General features: G+C 44.8%; 2 protein-coding genes across 8 annotated transcripts in view; both read left to right on the forward strand.

Moving 5' to 3' along the window:
- LOC309709136 (zinc finger protein Aiolos-like) overlaps positions 1-9,824 on the forward strand; it is a 40,766-nt gene extending 30,942 nt beyond the window's left edge. For all 6 annotated transcript variants that reach the window (XM_082537605.1, XM_082537601.1, XM_082537602.1 and 3 more), the window contains 5 exons: positions 3,360-3,779; positions 5,434-5,601; positions 5,961-6,077; positions 6,907-7,017; positions 8,088-9,824. In XM_082537605.1, coding sequence (XP_082393731.1) covers positions 3,360-3,779; positions 5,434-5,601; positions 5,961-6,077; positions 6,907-7,017; positions 8,088-8,722 — 1,451 coding nt within the window. In that variant the 3' untranslated portion in view covers positions 8,723-9,824. The remainder of the gene's footprint in view (positions 1-3,359; positions 3,780-5,433; positions 5,602-5,960; positions 6,078-6,906; positions 7,018-8,087) is intronic.
- A 3,834-nt stretch (positions 9,825-13,658) lies between these two features.
- LOC309709134 (protein AF-17-like) overlaps positions 13,659-16,974 on the forward strand; it is a 33,378-nt gene continuing 30,062 nt past the window's right edge. Inside the window, exons 1-4 of one of the 2 annotated variants that reach the window (XM_082537597.1) lie at positions 13,659-14,216; positions 15,222-15,301; positions 16,598-16,652; positions 16,773-16,882. In XM_082537597.1, coding sequence (XP_082393723.1) covers positions 14,108-14,216; positions 15,222-15,301; positions 16,598-16,652; positions 16,773-16,882 — 354 coding nt within the window. In that variant the 5' untranslated portion in view covers positions 13,659-14,107. The remainder of the gene's footprint in view (positions 14,217-15,221; positions 15,302-16,597; positions 16,653-16,772; positions 16,883-16,974) is intronic. The other variant, XM_082537596.1, reaches the window with a different exon arrangement.

The following is a 16,974-nucleotide window of genomic DNA, read 5'->3' on the forward strand; positions in this document are numbered from 1 at the left end:
AGGAAACCATTTAGAGTGGCAGAAAAAGTAGAGGAGGGGGATTAAAATGTGAAAGGTCACCTGTAACCAGAGCATTTGGCCAAATCGAGCCAAATCCGGCCCTTTGCAAATCTTAATCAGGCCGTATCTTATTTTATGTTCCTGATCATTTTTTATCCACCTATTTGTAGCTGTGGCCATGCACCTCCACTGCACCTGCGAGCTAACAGGCTAGCTATCGCCGAAAGCAACAAACGGCATAATTTGCAGCTTAATTTTGTCGTTTGAATCAGCAAACCAGCAGGCATTTGGAGTGAAAGACAGGGAACTGCTGCTTCGCTGAGCTCACAAGAGGAGCGCAGCTGCAAGCGCAAAATGTTTTATCAAACCCGCTCGTAAAATGATGGAAACGTGAAGACGAGTTTCATTTTTATGCGCAGCCAGTTTCGTGGCAGGTGACTGGAATGTGTGTAACAGGTGAAACAGCAAAGATCTTTAACTGTGTTTTAAATGAAACTTCCCACGCGACCTTTCAGTTGTGACGCTCGTCTCTGCAAAAACTTGCACAAAGAAAGCAGATTTGTTATTTTGCTTTTACATCAGAGGTTTCTGGGTTTAATTAGCTAGTGTTCGTGCCGGTAGCTGTCAAATTTATGCATAAATGCTTATCTGAATACTATAAAGCCAAATAAATATTGTTGTGTACTAGCTGAGGGCTTTCTGTGGACCAAATCATTGTGAGAAGAGCTCGGCAACAAGCTGTGTCTGGTATTTGCATGTCTCTCATTTTCCAGGGTTTGACATGAACTACATCAAGGTTGCACGTGACGAAGAGGTGCTTGATTGATTTGATAGGTCATCTAGCTGATTAAAGTTTCATTGACCGCGTGCCAATATAGAAAGTAAGAGAGCGGGGCCTGCAAATATGCATTCATACTGTATCTGATCAGTGGATGGTGGTTTATGTTCGGAAACGTTGTTTTTCACCAGTTAGTGAGGTGACATTTCTTGACACCAATGGTATATGGGTGCATGATGCCTCAGTGGTTAGCACCATCACCTCACAAGAATAGTGGGTTCAGACTTGTGAGGCTGTAGCTATGTGGAGTTTGCGTGTTCTCCCAGAGCTCCGGTCAATAAATGAGTGTTGATGAGTGTCCGAAGTCTTTCTGTTCCTATTGGGCAGCAGTTAATATGACACCAACCAGAGAAGTAATTGGATGAAATGGAAACATCCATCCTGGATTCTTCCTAAAATGCAGTCAGAATGCAGAAAAGGAGAGAAAGAGATGATGAAACCTTCGAGCAAAAGCTCAATCTGCCTGTGGTGTGGATGGTTCAGACAGCCCAGTATGACAGGAGCCCTCCAGAGACCCTTCCTGTTATAGCTGACCCAAAGCTTGGCCTGGCTCATCAGACCTGTTCTTACGAGACTACTGGGTCTGTTTTTATTGGGCAGGTTTAGACCCCAAACAAAGCAGTGATGCAAGAAGTAAAAACAGATTCAGCAGAACGCCTGTGAAAGAGAGGCATCGAGCCTTTGCTTTGTCTATTTAGCTGTAACATCAAAACAACATTCACTGCAAAGTCGGTTATATAGACCAACACCTCAGTGTGTTAGACATGGTAGGACTTATTAGTCTGCGATAATGTCTACAACATATATGATGAAACTGCACAGAAACGTCCCTGGGTCCGAGTCCTGTTCCTGCTGCATCACAGTGTTACAGGAAAACTTGAGGGCTGCACCAAAAACCAAAGGTTTGCACTCTGAGTCTGGAAGTAGATGAAGTCATTTCACAGAAGCCTAAATCTGTCCTCATCTCCAGCATTTGGTGTCATTAAACTCAGTCTGAGACGTCTAAAATCAGACCTTTTTAACTCCTTGTACATGGTGAACATTGGTCACAGGAACACTGATGAGAACCAGCAGGGACTCTGTCTCCATTTTCTCAGCCAGTGTCGTGTCCACACTCTGCAGTCTCTTCTCTCTTTCTTTTTTCTGGTCACAGCAGAGTGACCAGAAAAGCTCCTTCTGTTTCTGCATCATTACTCAAACCTTGTTCTTCTTGTAAATTTCTACTAGGAGCCCGATGACAGATAATACAGAATTAAATTTAGTTTTAATCTTTCATGTAGAGACCCTTTGATTAAAACTGACTGAACACACACTGTATGTAGGTATGAGAGGCTGTCTCCAGCGTGTGGTAGACATGGTCTGGTTTTAGTTCTCACTGCACGTTCGTGCTTCTGTGATAAAAGCTGCATTTTAAAAGCTCTCTTCTTGTCATCAAGCGGGCAGAAACTGTGACAACTCTGTTTCACACGATATTTTTAATGTTGAATTGTTTTGACTTTGTCATTCAGCCCTAACTCTCTAATTTCTCACTTAAAAAAAAAAAGAACATGGTGTTACAGACAGCTCTCCTCTTTATTTCTGACTGCCACCCATCTATCTACCCCACTGGGTGCACTTCCTAAAGCCCTGCTCTGCGTCTAATGCGCAGCCTGCGGTTCACTGCTTTGAGACACTGGACTCTATATCGGGCCTCTCGGAGCTCTGTGTGTGCAAAGTTTCCATAGCACCTCTGAGCGCTTTCCACAATACAAGGCGCTGCTCTTCAGCTCATCATCAGTCACCGCCAAGACCACAGTGTGGTTTTTGGATGGAACTGAATAAGCTGGGGGGCTGGTTAACGCTTGCAAGAGGCTAGGTGAGAGGTCCTGTACATTGGGCCTTAGGACTCTGCGTGTAGGCAGATGTGGTGTTAATAAATGAAATTGCTAAATCCTGCATGGAGAAGTAGTTTGAGCTGAGCGTGTGGTTGAGAAACCAGAAAAAAAAAACCAAAAGCGGGAAAATCTTGCTTGTATAGGTGATGTAATTGGTGCTCGGCTGGCTGAGGGGACACCGAGAGGACTTTAGGTGCACTTTAACACCTTTTAACCCTTAAATTTGGATGCTTTTAAGCCTTTGTGACCAACGTGATGAACAGTCAGTCTGAAATGACTCTTCAAAGGCAGATGAGGAATTAGTGTTGTCTGTCTGAGGCGCCGGCTCACTCACCCTCTCTCTCTCCTGCCCTGGTTCTAGCCGCTGTGTAGAGGAAATGCCTTTGCCTTATCTCAAGCACACATCTTCTGAATCTCTCTGTGACACTATGCATCGGCCCAAATTAGGCTACCCACACTTTGGAGATGTGCTAGTACTAATATCTTGCTATCGACCTTAAATACAAATGTGGAAGTAAAGACGTGACTGTGTTCCACATTCTGCTCACAGCTTATCTAGCTCCTTTGTTGGAAAATGCTCTACACATTCCTGTGAAATGTCTCTCCAAATGCATATTTTGGTTGTCCCCTCCTTCCACTTTGCTCAGGTGTGATAAAGTCCGAGGCTGAGGAGATGGAAGATAACGAGCAGCTTCTCAAGGCTGAAAAAGACCAAGAGATTGTGCCTAAAGAGGAAGCAGAGGGAGGCAGTGAGGACGGGATGGAGGAAGGTTTTGATGGGGAGAGGACAGAGGAAGAGAATGATGAGGAGAGGGACATGGAAGGGGATGAAGAGGGAGATGGCCTGAGTGAGCCGCAGGACCTGTCGCTGGTGGACTACTCGCGTTACAACAGCGCGGCCCTCCCCGACGCCAGCGCAGCGGCGTCTGCCGCCAACGCGGAAGGCGCTTACGCACCTGGAGCCGGGCCGCCTCGCATCCAACCGACAGGCAAGCTCAGCTGTGACATCTGCGGCTTGTCCTGCATCAGCATTAACGTACTGCTGGTGCACAAGCGCAGCCACACGGGTAAGCAGAGGGACGCTGACCTCAAAGATCGCAGTTGTGCAATCGCTGCGCTGTTGATGGCCCTGAGGTCTCCTTTTATTGACTCTGTCAAAGCGATTAGGAACACACAATCGTGTGCTAACTGACAGATTGTGAAATAGCCTCTATTGTTGTTCATATATTCCACGCATGCACTAACTGTGTGATTTGATCGCAGCAGCAGATAGGTCAGCACATCAGACTGCAGCTGCAGTTATCGTTCTGCCCTAAAATCCTGAAATGAATGACAGATTTTCTGAAGTGATGACCTAACCAGCGTGCTCAGAGCCGAGTTATAGTATGGAAAATAATACTCATCCCACTCATGGGATTACTCTGTCAGCTTATCCATAGAACTGATATATCGAGTTATCGGCGGCGCACAAAAAATATCAAAAACGTGAAAGAAGGTCAGAAATTCTCATGTTGCTACATTTTAAATGTCTTCAAAATGAGTCACGAAGATTATTTTTGTCCCGTCTTCCATCAGTCTGACTAACAAAGCAGAGTTTAGCTTTAAGTCATCACAGACAATTATTATAATCCTGTGCTGTGAGATTATGTGATTTTAGGCTTCTGAAACTCTCAAATCTTAGTCAGAAGAATATTCTAGCAAAAAAAAATAGTGTTGGGTTTACGGTTATGATGGAGTAGATAGGGTACTTAAACATGAAAGCAAGCTATACTTATTTATATGGCACTTTTTACCCACAGATAAAAGAAGATAGATTAAGAACACACACAACTGCCCCAATAAAACAGAGTCTAGAGCAGTACATGGATTCAAAGGCGCAAATGTCCTTAGCTGGGGCAAGCACGTTACTTAAATGCTCAAGTGACTTTAGCTGACTTTTAAAAGAGATGACAGAATCGGAAAACCTCAGAGGTGAAGCAGAGCGTTCCACAGGTCGCCTGCTGTGGCCTCGAAAAGCTCGATCACCTCGTGTCCTTGGGCGGGGGCGTGGAACAAACTGTAATTTCAAGTTGTTGTTAGATCTCAGTGGGCGAGCTGAGGAGAGAAATTGAGGAAAATCCGCTAGACGCGAGGAAATCTGATGGTTAAGAAGTGAAGACGCTGAGGCGACCATACTCCCTGTAACAACCATGATCCACCGTCTGATGCAGTACTCGCTTACTTGAAAGGCTCGTGTGTCTCTGTGACATTTAATCGCGACTTTTGTTGTAAAACATACAAACATTAGAGCTGCATTTCACTGAGTAGAGCCGAGCAGTGCTAGTCTTCGTTTGGCACCCGTGAGGCTTTGTTTCTGACATGGGAAGTCATGCACAATCTGCTTGGCAATTGTGCGGTCTGAGTTGTCCGTGAGAACAGTCTTTTCTAGGTTTGGACGTTACTTTCTTCCCCTTTTAAAGATGGTGAATGATTCTGTGTTTTTTTGCAATTCATCGTAGGAACAAGAAAACAACTAAAGTCAAAAAAAATGGAAGCCAACAAATATCTGAGCTATTGCAAAATTTCCACCCAACAAGAACATAAGAATACCACAGTGGGGTTTTTTATTTTGCTTACAGGAGCCTCGCGGCAGGTGGTCGAAATCAGAATAAGTTGTGTGATTAAAGAAGCCGGTGTCGTGTGAGAATGTGCAGGATTGTTTCAAACGCTGTGTTTTTTCAGGCGAGAGGCCATTCCACTGCACTCAGTGTGGGGCCTCCTTCACCCAGAAGGGAAACCTGCTTCGCCACATCAAACTGCACTCCGGGGAGAAGCCTTTCAAATGCCCGATGTGCAGCTACGCCTGCCGGCGACGTGACGCTCTGAGCGGGCACCTGCGCACCCACTCTGGTACCAGGCAGCCACACACACACACACACTGATAAGCTCTGATACTGTATGCACCTGCGTACAGTACCATGCTGGTTGGTTTCTCACTCCTTTTGAATCTGAGGTCTGCTGAGGCTACATGGCTTTTCCAGTAACACCTTGCCATGCATTCTCATATGGTTACACACATCACATATGATTAGCTTACTCATTCACCTCTGGAAACTTACTCATTCACTTTCAGTTCACGTGTTTCTCCTGCACGGCCTCCAATATGCACACCATCATCAGTTTTGTACGAAACCGCGTACTTAACGAAGTAATGCTTGCTTCATGCCGTTGATGTGTTTGAGTGTTTAACTGAAACCTCTGCCTCGCAGTAGAGAAGCCCTTCAAGTGCAACCATTGCAGTCGCAGCTACAAGCAGCGCAGCTCGCTGGAGGAGCACCGAGAGAGGTGCCATGTGTACATTCAGAGCAAAGGTCCCGCCGAGAGAGGTGAGCAGCGGTGCGCACACACTGTCTCACCACCACGCTTGTAAGAAGACTCCAACATGTCTCCGAGGGACACTCGGTTCACACATGCACATATAGGTGTTAAAGTTATGAAGAACGCATGCATTTCTGCAGCTCGTGCAGAAATGCACACGCTCGTGCAGGTGCACACTTAACAGATCCTGTTTTTATAGCCCCATTAAAAATAACAAGCTTATGGCTACTACCCCGCACTTACAGCTAAACGGGTTATGGCTGCTGTGGCGTACAGGCTCAGCGTGCAGAAGACCACTTCTCATCTCTCTGCCATCAAAGGGGAAGCTAAATAATGTAGGGCAAATGCTTCAGCCCAGCCACCCGACACAAGCAGGAACACAAACGCACACCACCTTACCTCCCCCTTCCCTCCAAATAAAAAAACAGAAAAGCCTTTATGTACTCAGAGGACAACAGCATGGTTGCAACACACAGACAATGCTCTGTTTCTGTGGTCACCAAATGTCGTAAGTTTATGCCTGATAGTGCCGTAGTGGTGAGGAAGTACATCCTCATCCTGTGGTCTCCTCTCCTGTGCTGGTGAAGTAAAAAAGCAACCAGGAAGTGAGGTCAAAGGAGCGTCTGCTCTCAAATTAATATCTCGTTCCTCCCGGTGTAACTGCGCTTCTGCGCAGCTGCTGTGTTTTTTGAGTTTCTTCCTTTTTTTTAAAAAAACTCTGTGACTTCAAAGGCTGATGGACAGCTGTGCACTCATGACACTGCCTGATCAAAAAGAGAGTCTTCATTTCCTTATCTCTCTCTCTTTCTCTCTCTGTGCTCTTCTGCTGCCAAGCAGAGGACAGTCACACATCCAGGACTCAGATGGGTACTGAGCGTGCGCTGCTGCTCGACAGGCTCGCCAGCAACGTAGCCAAGCGGAAGAGTTCAATGCCACAGAAGTTTACAGGTAAGGGTATAAACACCTCAGGCCAATGAAAGCGCTCAGATTTCTCTTTAAAAATGTGCTTTTATATCTTTAAGGAATATTTAGTGGCTCCAGCTTTTATACGTATCGTTTGTCATTTTGCCTTTTGCTGCGCTTTTATGCTGCACAATGCAGAATTTGAAGTTGTCTGTCTGAGCTACTTGTTTGTCTGTCTGTCTATGCTGGCCTTCATCTGTCGCCAAAGGGGGTTTCAGGGCAGACCACCTGCCTCATACCTGCACACACCACAGAGTGGTCCCCACTGCTCCAAATTCTCTGCAGGAATTGTGTCATCGGTGGGTATTGGTAATTATTGCACGGTTAATAAAATAGTGTCATGCACATGAAACCTCTGAGTTCCATTACTAACCGCTTGTGTTTTGATTCGATCTGAGATAATTTGAGCTGGTAATTATCAGAAGTATCAGTTTCGGTAAATGGCTGACTTGCCACAGTGATTTCCCAAACTTTATGGGCGTATATATACACACACATGCACAATGATTTTCAATAGCTTGCTCTCACCTTTCTGGTTAAGACTAACACTGAGTTGTAGTTTCGCAATCGAGCTTCGAGCTGCTCGCAAAAAGCATGAGTGTTTTGGCAATTAAAAAAAAAAACCCTCCTACATCTCCATCAGGTTTACAAATGAAGTGAGATCTTTCAATATGACAACCACAGGAGGAAAAAGAGAAGTAACCACAGAGAGCAAACAAGGCGCGAGGCGAGAAACGTGAGCAGGTGTCTCTCTGTCATTACACCAGCTGCACTACAGAGGCCTTCATCTGCGTCGTATGCTTCCTCCCTGTCCCTAACTGCTGCCTCGGGATGCTGCCAGGCTTTAAAGCTGCTTTAGTCCCGTCGACCTGGCGCTTTCCAGGTTTTTGCTTTTTCCCGCCCTCGGACTGCACGGCGGAGTGAGAAACCCAGCAAGGGTCTAAATCTTTTCCATCTGTTTTAACTGCTTCTTGCTTCCTGTGTTGTTTCTCTGCCCGTGCTGCTGGATGAGGTTTGCAAAGTCTCCTCGTGCTGAGCTCTTTCTTGTCGTCTAGGCGACAACGGCGTGTGCCTGGACCTGAGCTTTAACAGGGATCTGGTCCACCGAACTGATGTCAAGGATCCTCCGTCGGACTCCCCGGGGCCAGACGCCCATCACCAGCAACAACCGATCCACCCAGGCCCCAATGGTGACCAACCGCCTTCCCACAGGCCCTACCCCATCTCGTTAGCCCGTGGCGACATCACTCCCATGGGCCTCACCAATGGCCACAAGATGGCCATGCCGCTCCTGGGAATCCCTCACGCCTCCCAGCCTCCCCTTGGCATGGACTCTTACCACAATGACAACACCCAGATATCCCAGCCTGTCATGTACAGCTTAGGCCACCTGCTTGGGGGGCTGAATTCCCAGAACGGCATGCCTCACCCACACGCCCAGCCCATCCCCCTGTCGCCTCTTGAGGCTTTGCGAGTGATGCGAGCTGACGGGGAGACCGTGCCCGGGGCCGTGTACCCCTGTGGCCACTGCAGGGTGATCTTCCTGGACTATGTCATGTTCACCATCCACATGGGGTGCCACGGCTTCCGCGATCCGCTCGAGTGTAACGTGTGTGGCCACCGCAGTCGGGACCGTTACGAGTTTTCTTCCCACATAGCCCGTGGCGAGCACCGCCTAGAGTTGAAGTAGACTGCAGGCACAACACCAGCACTGCATGAGAAAAACAGCAGATTAACTCATATAAGTAGTGTCAGAAATGAATTCATGAAGTAGCTATCACTTTCTGCCTGTGTGTGTGTGTGTGTGTGTGTGTGTGTGTGTGTGTGTGTGTGTGTGTGTGTGTGTGTGTGGGTGTGTGTGTTGGAGAGGGAGACGTTATACGAGTGTAACGGGTTTCAGGGTGTTTTTAGTCATACTGTAGTCATCTGAAAAGATGGCCTGTAAAATGTTAATGCAGGAGCACTTCTACCTCCTTTTTCATGCATATATTTGTACTTAATGGTCCCTGCTGTAGCCGCTGTGTATATCCTAATCCTCAGTTCCATATGTTAATTCAAATGTTCCAAAAATATGAGCACTTATTACATTTATTGTGTAAATGCTTTTGTTTTTTATCAGTGTAAAGATGTAAGTAATAAAAGACAGCTCTTCCTTCGTCACACACAAGCTGCACCACGCCGAAAGACTTTTAGCTTCTCTGACAAACACTTGGCAATTCAAGACTGCAGAAAAAAAAAATCCTATTATCTCGAAGGTCACATGTCTCTTTTTTCTCAGCTGTGGTTTTCTGAGTGTAGTTCACGGCTTCAAAGGACACATCACTCTGCTTCTCACTCCAGATATTGTACTCATTTAGCGCTCCCCACAAGTTGCTTCACAGTTTTTCACAAGACTTTTAGTCACACAAAACACACAGTGTTCAATTACATTTCTCACTTCTGTTTGATTTATACAGCACCGGTTCCCTTCACACTGTGCAGAAAAGGCCGTACAGTGAGACAGAGGTTCCATTATTACATTTAACCCTTGAAAGTACAAAACTGCACTACATGTATGGAGGACAGAGGTAAAGGAGATCGAACAAGGTGGATAAAAATTCAGTATAAAGTCAAGCTAAAGGCCTCAAAATGCGTATGGCAGCAGATGAAATCTTCTAGGTTCCATTAAATCAGGAGGGAAAAAGAGACTGATCACTTTGTTCCATGCAGTACGTGTTGACAGATTCTGAAAATGATGAAATGTATGGCTGGCTGAAGCTGCCAAAGTTAAAATAAATACATATGTAAGTAAATGGCTCAATTAATGTGGTGAATGTGTTGAAAATAAATGTAGGCCTTTCTTATTTTGGGGACTGCACAACACAACCCAATATTTCTATTTTAATTTGCTTCTGAATGTTTTTTTTTTATATAATTTCTAAAAGTATTTCTGTATATTTTCTTTCGCCTTCCTGTTTATGTCCTCATTTATTTCTATATTTTCTTTCACGATGGATGCCAGAGCTACACCAGAGTCTGCAGTTAGGAACAGCTAGAGAACTGACGGTCTGAGCTAATCCAGCTCCTTGTATTGTTTAGGATCATTTGGGAAGTAAACCCTTTGCTCATTTCACTAAATGTATTAAAGAGATTCTGGTGCATTGATGCAGAATCAGCCACGATCAAAACATAGCGTAAAAAAGCAAACATGACATCAGGACTTTTAAGCAAATGTAGATGTTCGCTTAAAAAAAAACACCTACAAATGCATCAAAGCCGCCCTTTTGCTCGTCTCCTCTAACTGAAGTTTTCACGCCGTTTGTAATTATTTTGTTAATTATCTTTGATTTTGGCAGTTTTGGCCCTCCATCCATGGATGGAGGGGAGATGGTGGTGTTTGTAACGGGATCATCGCAGGATTTAATCTGACTCCATCTTGAGAAAATACAAAAACGAGTCACATGTCTCTTCACATATATGTCGTCTATGTGGCGAATGTGTCATACGTGGTCTTCTGTGTGTGTAGCTTCTATGTGAAAGTGGTTTTGTTGGACAGAGGGTGAAGGGGATTTCAAGCAAAGTGAACAATAGTTTAATTTTACATTTTTTGGGCCAGAAAAGAATGAGAGAATATGCAAATTTAAAAAAAAATCCCACTTCCCACTTATATTTCACTTCACCCACAGCAAGGAGAGAAATCAATTACGTGTGCCAGTAAAGCTCCCTGATATGGGATCTCAAAGGTGCAACAAATGTATGTGAAATTTGTGGGAATTTCTTTGTGACAAACTTCAGGAGCCTCCTCTGACAGCTAAATCTGTCTTTCCTGTTTGTATTGGGGAAGTTTTGGTGAGCACACAAAATGAGTTCTGACTAGCTAACTTAATATATGAGTGCAGGAGGGGCTGTGTGTGTGTCTGTGTGCGCGCGCGCAAATGTGGATGCACTTCGCCCCCACATGTTACTGCAGGAACTCGGCTACGCCTTGCTGCCTTCAGATCAGCAGAGGGTGTTAGCTTCATCCAGCTGCCACCTCGCTATCTGTCCTCTCCATCAGCGCCAGTTCCCTTTTCTCTCTTTGGGTTTGAAGAGAAATGACACTTGTGAGACAAACTGTCATCACAGCTTTGTGTCCATATGTCAGTATAAAAAGCCCAGTCATCCATTTCAAAAGTACAACTGCGCTGGTTCTCTTTTTCCTATTATAAGACACTGAGTTAACAGCATATGTCTTCCGAGTTATTTGATGGTGTTGAGTAAGATTGTGGCTGAAAGACATGTCAGATTATGGCAATCTAGGAAGATATGAATGTTTTCTGAAAAATCATGTCTGAGCTAAAATGAAACGTGGGAAAACGGGAATAGGGCTTATGTCGAGATAGCTTCTACCCGTGTGTGTGTGTGTGTGTGTGTGTGTGTGTGTGTGTGTGTGTGTGTGTGTGTGAGGTCCCCTTTTCACCTTAAAGACAGAATTACTCAACCAGACGAGATAGGAGTCATAAAGCATCCATGACGCAAGACCAGTCAAAATGAGATGTTTTTGGTGACATCTGCTGACTGAATTACAGGAGTTAGTGTAAGTGGAAAGACAGCCAGTAAAGTTTGAGTCATTAAACCTCAGGGCGCTTCAGATGGACAAACTGGATTCAAATTTAAATTTCACATGTTTAGTACTTTTCAGTTTTGCTCCCATAGATCGGGGGCGTCATGCGTCTCGTTTTAGCTCATGGACCACAAAACAGCCCAATTTGATCTCAACTGGGTTAGACCGCAAAAGCTATTACATAACAACCTGCATGGAAAAAACCCACCCGTCTTTATTCTTTCTTTGAATAAAGTCTCCTGAGTCATCCATTCACAACAGCATTATGAACACACAGCACGAATCTTTAAAAAATGTGATTTCAGCTACACTCTTCAGTTTTTCCACAAATGGTGAGACTGCTGCCATTTTCAATTCACTGATATCGATGGATCTCTAAGGGAAACCCGGAAAACACATAGAGATTTCTTAAATAGAAAATAAAGTTAGGGAAGCAAGGCTGAGATGAATATATTGGATGAAGGATGTTGAAGTAGAAGCTGTCAGGCAGGAGGAAAAAAAGACCTCAGAGAAGATGTATGTAGGACATGTGAAGGGTTGGTATGACAGAAGAGGATGCTGGGAATAGATGATATATATGGTGACCTCTAATGAGCTCCGCCGAAGAAAAAAGTGTTTTATGTCTTTGTGATTCAAACTATTTTTTCTGAATCCAGGGTGTCACACTCATAAACAGCCCAGTTAGAGCTTGTAAAAGTTTCAAATACGCCTCCTCTTCTTCTTTCAGCTCCAATCCTACATATCAGGACGTAAAACTAATCTCATCCTTAGCATGTCTTAAAATTAGATAAATATCATTTCTGATAAAGAACAACACATGACATTTCTGTGGAAACTAAGAATAGCACCCAGGTGCTTGTATGAACACCTGTGTTAAAGCAGATGTTTTAGATCATTCAGCCGTGTGTTAATTCAGTGCCAAAGAGGACAAACATCAGCAATGATCCATCAGTCTGGGAAGAGTTCGAAGACCATCTCCAAATAAATTGAAATCCATCGTTCTAGAGTGAGAAACATTATTCGCAGATGACACCTGCCAGTCTTCCCAGTCTACATAATTCAATTTATAACTAAAATTCAGAGAGCTGTGTGTAATAATACCGTGTAATAATATGCTGTGCTGCTGTTCATCTGAGGGGTGTTTTATGTGTTGATATGTAAAACCTTGGAAATGAGGGTGTTAGCCCTCACACATCGCTGATGGTTCACACTGGTGGTTTGAAGGTGAGGTTTGTGCAAATCCCGTTTGTATGCTGCCTGTTTTTAAATCTTTATGATTTCGTTGATGCACTAAACTGATAATGAACAAAGAAATGGAAAAATATTTGAAAGAAGCTGTTTGAAGTCAGAGAGAGAACGTATGAAAAGCAGGGTCGGTACCAATAACAGAAAGTAGATGCTTATCTGTCAAAGTGTTAAACTTGTGTAATAGTTGTGATGAGCTACAAACTGAGATGTGATTAGCGTTGTTTACGAAACATTTGGGTTTGTGTTTCTCTCTCTGTCTTTTTTTATTTTATTTCTATGTAATCAGGTTTATTTAGTAATTAAATTGTCATTACTGTCATTATCCATTATTGTTATTATTTATTTATGTATTTATTTTGGTACTCATTTTTAGTAAATAATAATTTTAAAAAAAGCAAATGAGCAAAAATAAAACGTTGTCATTACATTATGAATTTCAAATGGTACATTTATTTACTGAGCTCCTGTTTGTATTATACTTGACTTTTTACTTTGTCTTCTATTTTGTTATATGTAGGTTTGCGCTTATTGAGCTCCCCTTTTTTTAATGAAAGTTTATATTTTATTCTATTTAATTGAGCTCCTTTCTTTTGCGTGTTTTTTCCCATTATGACCATTTTTGTCTTTTAATATTTTATGATATTGTGTTGACCTGTTTTGGCCGCTGTCACACGGGAATCTCGCATCTTTTGTTATCTTATTATTAATGTTTCATTATTTATTTTAGGTCCGGACGCCGGATGGTGAAATACCTTGTAATTCCTGCTGTTAGCCACCCCCAAGATGTCCTGCAGATGGCGCTGTTGAGACGCGGTTGATGCCGGGCGCATACAGCGGTTTGGGCCGACGTGATGCGCGGGGTTCGTGTAAAGAACACAGTGGACCGGGGCAGGAGGCCGTGCGGGCGTCTGGTTCGTGGAAATCGAGTCGTCACTGCCTGAAAACACGCGCTGAAAAGGCGCTTCCTGCTCAACAATAACTTGCTACCTTTGCTGTGACTTTTACTCCGGCGAAGATCTGAGCATGCGCACTTATGTATGGGACGGGGAGGACATCACGGAAAATCTACTAGAAGCACCACAAACGCAGAGATTTCGGCTCTCCGCTGCACTAAAACTGCACGACGTGGGCGGCCCGTGACCATGCCTAGAGCGGCGTTAAGATGCGGGACGACCGCCTGACAGGCCTGGCCTGGGTCTGAGCCGTTGCCGGGAGGGGAAATCTATTTCTTCATATGGGAGCAGCATGCGGGAAATGGTCGGAGGTTGCTGCGTGTGTTCCGACGAGCGAGGCTGGGCTGAGAATCCGCTGGTGTACTGTGATGGACACGGCTGCAGCGTCGCCGTTCACCAAGGTAACATTAGCTGCTGTTAGCGTGTGAGCGGCTCTAGCTTGCGGCCGGAGGCGTTGGTCCTCCCTGCCTACGTGCGTGTTCTGTGTTCGTGCGGGAGGGGCGGGTAGGTAAGCGTGCTGTTGTTGCTTCCTCTCCGCACACTTGATTGATCGCGCAGGGCCGAGCGGCGTGACACCGAGCCCGGATGGCGCCTCGAGGTCCGTGCGTCGCGGACCGTGCGGCACGCTGCGACGCGTTCGCGAGGCCGTGTTCGTTCGGACAGCAGCGCGTGTCCACTTGCTTTGTTGCATTCGAGCGATTTGAAGTGGGACCTCACGCAGGATGGCTACTCTGAGTGAGGATCAGCCCTCTGATCTCAGTGATGCTGTGACGGTGTTGGTGCACAAATGTGCCAAAAAGACAAAAAGAAATTTGTGCCCAAACTGAAAAAGTGCAGAAGATTCTGATCCAGAGAGGTGCTGATGCAGGAGGCTGATTTCAGGGCTGTCCCAGTCAAATTAAAGCTTTATGTCAAAGTGGAATGAAATAGGATTATAAGGTTAATCCGATCAGGATGACAGCAGCACCTCTCACCACTGACAGGGAGAGATGTTAAACTTAGAAAGAGAAAAGTTAAAACATAAAATCAGCTTGAAATCATTTTCTATTCATCTGTTAAAGCAGGATGGCTGTGCCAAGTGTCAAGTCAGTATTATCTTGAGTAGTATTCTTGGACAGGTACTGCCAGCTTTACTAGTATTTATTAAAGTATTTATAGAGCTTGGCAAGTCGTTTCAATCATAAAAAGTGAAATATTATTTCCAGAAAACGTGAAACTTTTAAACACTGTTAAAGGTACAAATTGTTGACCCTCGGGCTGTTCAACATCTGTCCTGTGAATGAATGAATGACTCATTAAATGTGCATGTTTTCATTTGTACCTGTAGTTTACATTAAAAGACAGGTGTGTTACCGTGGGTCGTGCCGGTCCAGTTTGACACTCCCGTGCTTGTGTGTTTGTCGCAGCATGCTACGGCATCGTGCAGGTGCCAACTGGCCCGTGGTTCTGTCGGAAGTGTGAGTCACAGGAGCGGGCGGCACGTGTGGTGAGTACGCCAACACGAATGACACAATTTATTCATTCATTCCTGCTTCACCTTCACCTACAAGCAGTCTGCCTCAGGTGTACTGAGCCAGCTTGTCCCATACTGATGCCCTAAAGCTGAGTTAAACGAATAAGCTGGATTCCTCTGTGTTTATGTGTGAAGCAGCCTCAGGCGTGATTTAAACATTGCTTTCCTACCTTTCTTAAGTAAAATCGAACATAAAAGAAATGTACACATTAACTGAAACTGTGTTTATTATTAAATAATAACTTTCAGTGAGGACTTTTTCTCCCTTCATGGTTTTTTTGGACTAGTCTGATTTTAGTCTATTCATTTCAATTCATTTTTTTTCATATAACATCAACTCACAACACTTCCCACAGCAAGGTTCTTTATACTACACGGTAACAACCGTATAATATAAGAGCGAAAACCCCACAGCTAACAGATGATCCCGTACGAGCAGCATTTGGCGACGGTGGGAAGGAAGAACTCCCTTTTGACAGGAACAGACCTCCAACAGAACCAGGCTCAGGGAGGGGCGGGGCCATCTGCCATGACCAGATGGGCTGGCGAGGGGAGAAAGAAGAAGATCGTAGAGGATAAAATAGAAACTGTCTTTGCATCTGCAAGAGTTAAAACGGATTTTAACTTTGATGTGTCACAATTATCAGCTGACTCTGGATTCTCCTGATTCTCCTTTTTACAGTCTGTGGACAGCAAGAGCTGTTTGATTCCTTCTTTACATATATATAGACACCAAATAAGGGCAGGGCTTGTTAAAAAAGTGAGCAAAATCATAGGACACGACAACATGTTACTCTTAATTTTTCAATTCAATTCAGTTTTATTTATATGGCGCAAATCACAACAGCGGTCGCCTCAAGGTGCTCAGTACTCAAAGGTAAAGACCCAAAAATAAAGCCTTGAGCCCACCTATCAGCTGTCCTCCTCCTGTGTGTGGAGGTGGTTACAGCTCACGTGCACATGCGCTGCCTGCAGAGTGGAGCTGAGTAGCGACAGATGAAGTGAACTATAAATTAAAAAGCTTGATGACAACACATTTTATTACAAGAAGCGCAATAAAAGCCATAAACTGAGGCAGAGATATACAGAAAAGCTGATGTCATAGGCGCAAAATAAAGCCTCTGAACTGTTACTTCCTCTATATTATGTTAGCTTAGAACTGCATCGAATAGACTGACCCACTGTTTCCTGTATCTGCCCTAACGTTTGGAGTCATGGTCAGACAGATATCCACTCCAACAAGCTCCGCTCTCTCCCGTGTCTCCTCAGAGGTGTGAGCTGTGTCCCCACAAAGATGGCGCCCTCAAGAGGACAGACAGCGGAGGTAAATATCATCATGTTCCCGCTCACTCTTCCCGAGGGCATAACCGAGTGCGCATTTCCACTCGAGTCATTCCGAGTCTTGTCATATCGTTGATCCGCTGCCAATCTCTCCTCCAATCAGGCTGGGCCCACGTCGTGTGCGCACTCTACATCCCCGAGGTGCAGTTCGCCAACGTCCTCACCATGGAGCCTATCATCCTGCAGTATGTCCCACACGAGAGATACAACAAGGTAGGGATGCACGCTGTTTGAGCGGGAAAGTTGGACTAGTCTACAGGAAGTTAGAGGCGCGAGAGAAAAGAGGAGCACAGAGAGATCAGATC

The sequence above is a fragment of the Aulonocara stuartgranti genome (assembly GCF_965226115.1).
Source record: "Aulonocara stuartgranti genome assembly, chromosome: 6".
Lineage (NCBI taxonomy): Eukaryota > Metazoa > Chordata > Actinopteri > Cichliformes > Cichlidae > Aulonocara > Aulonocara stuartgranti.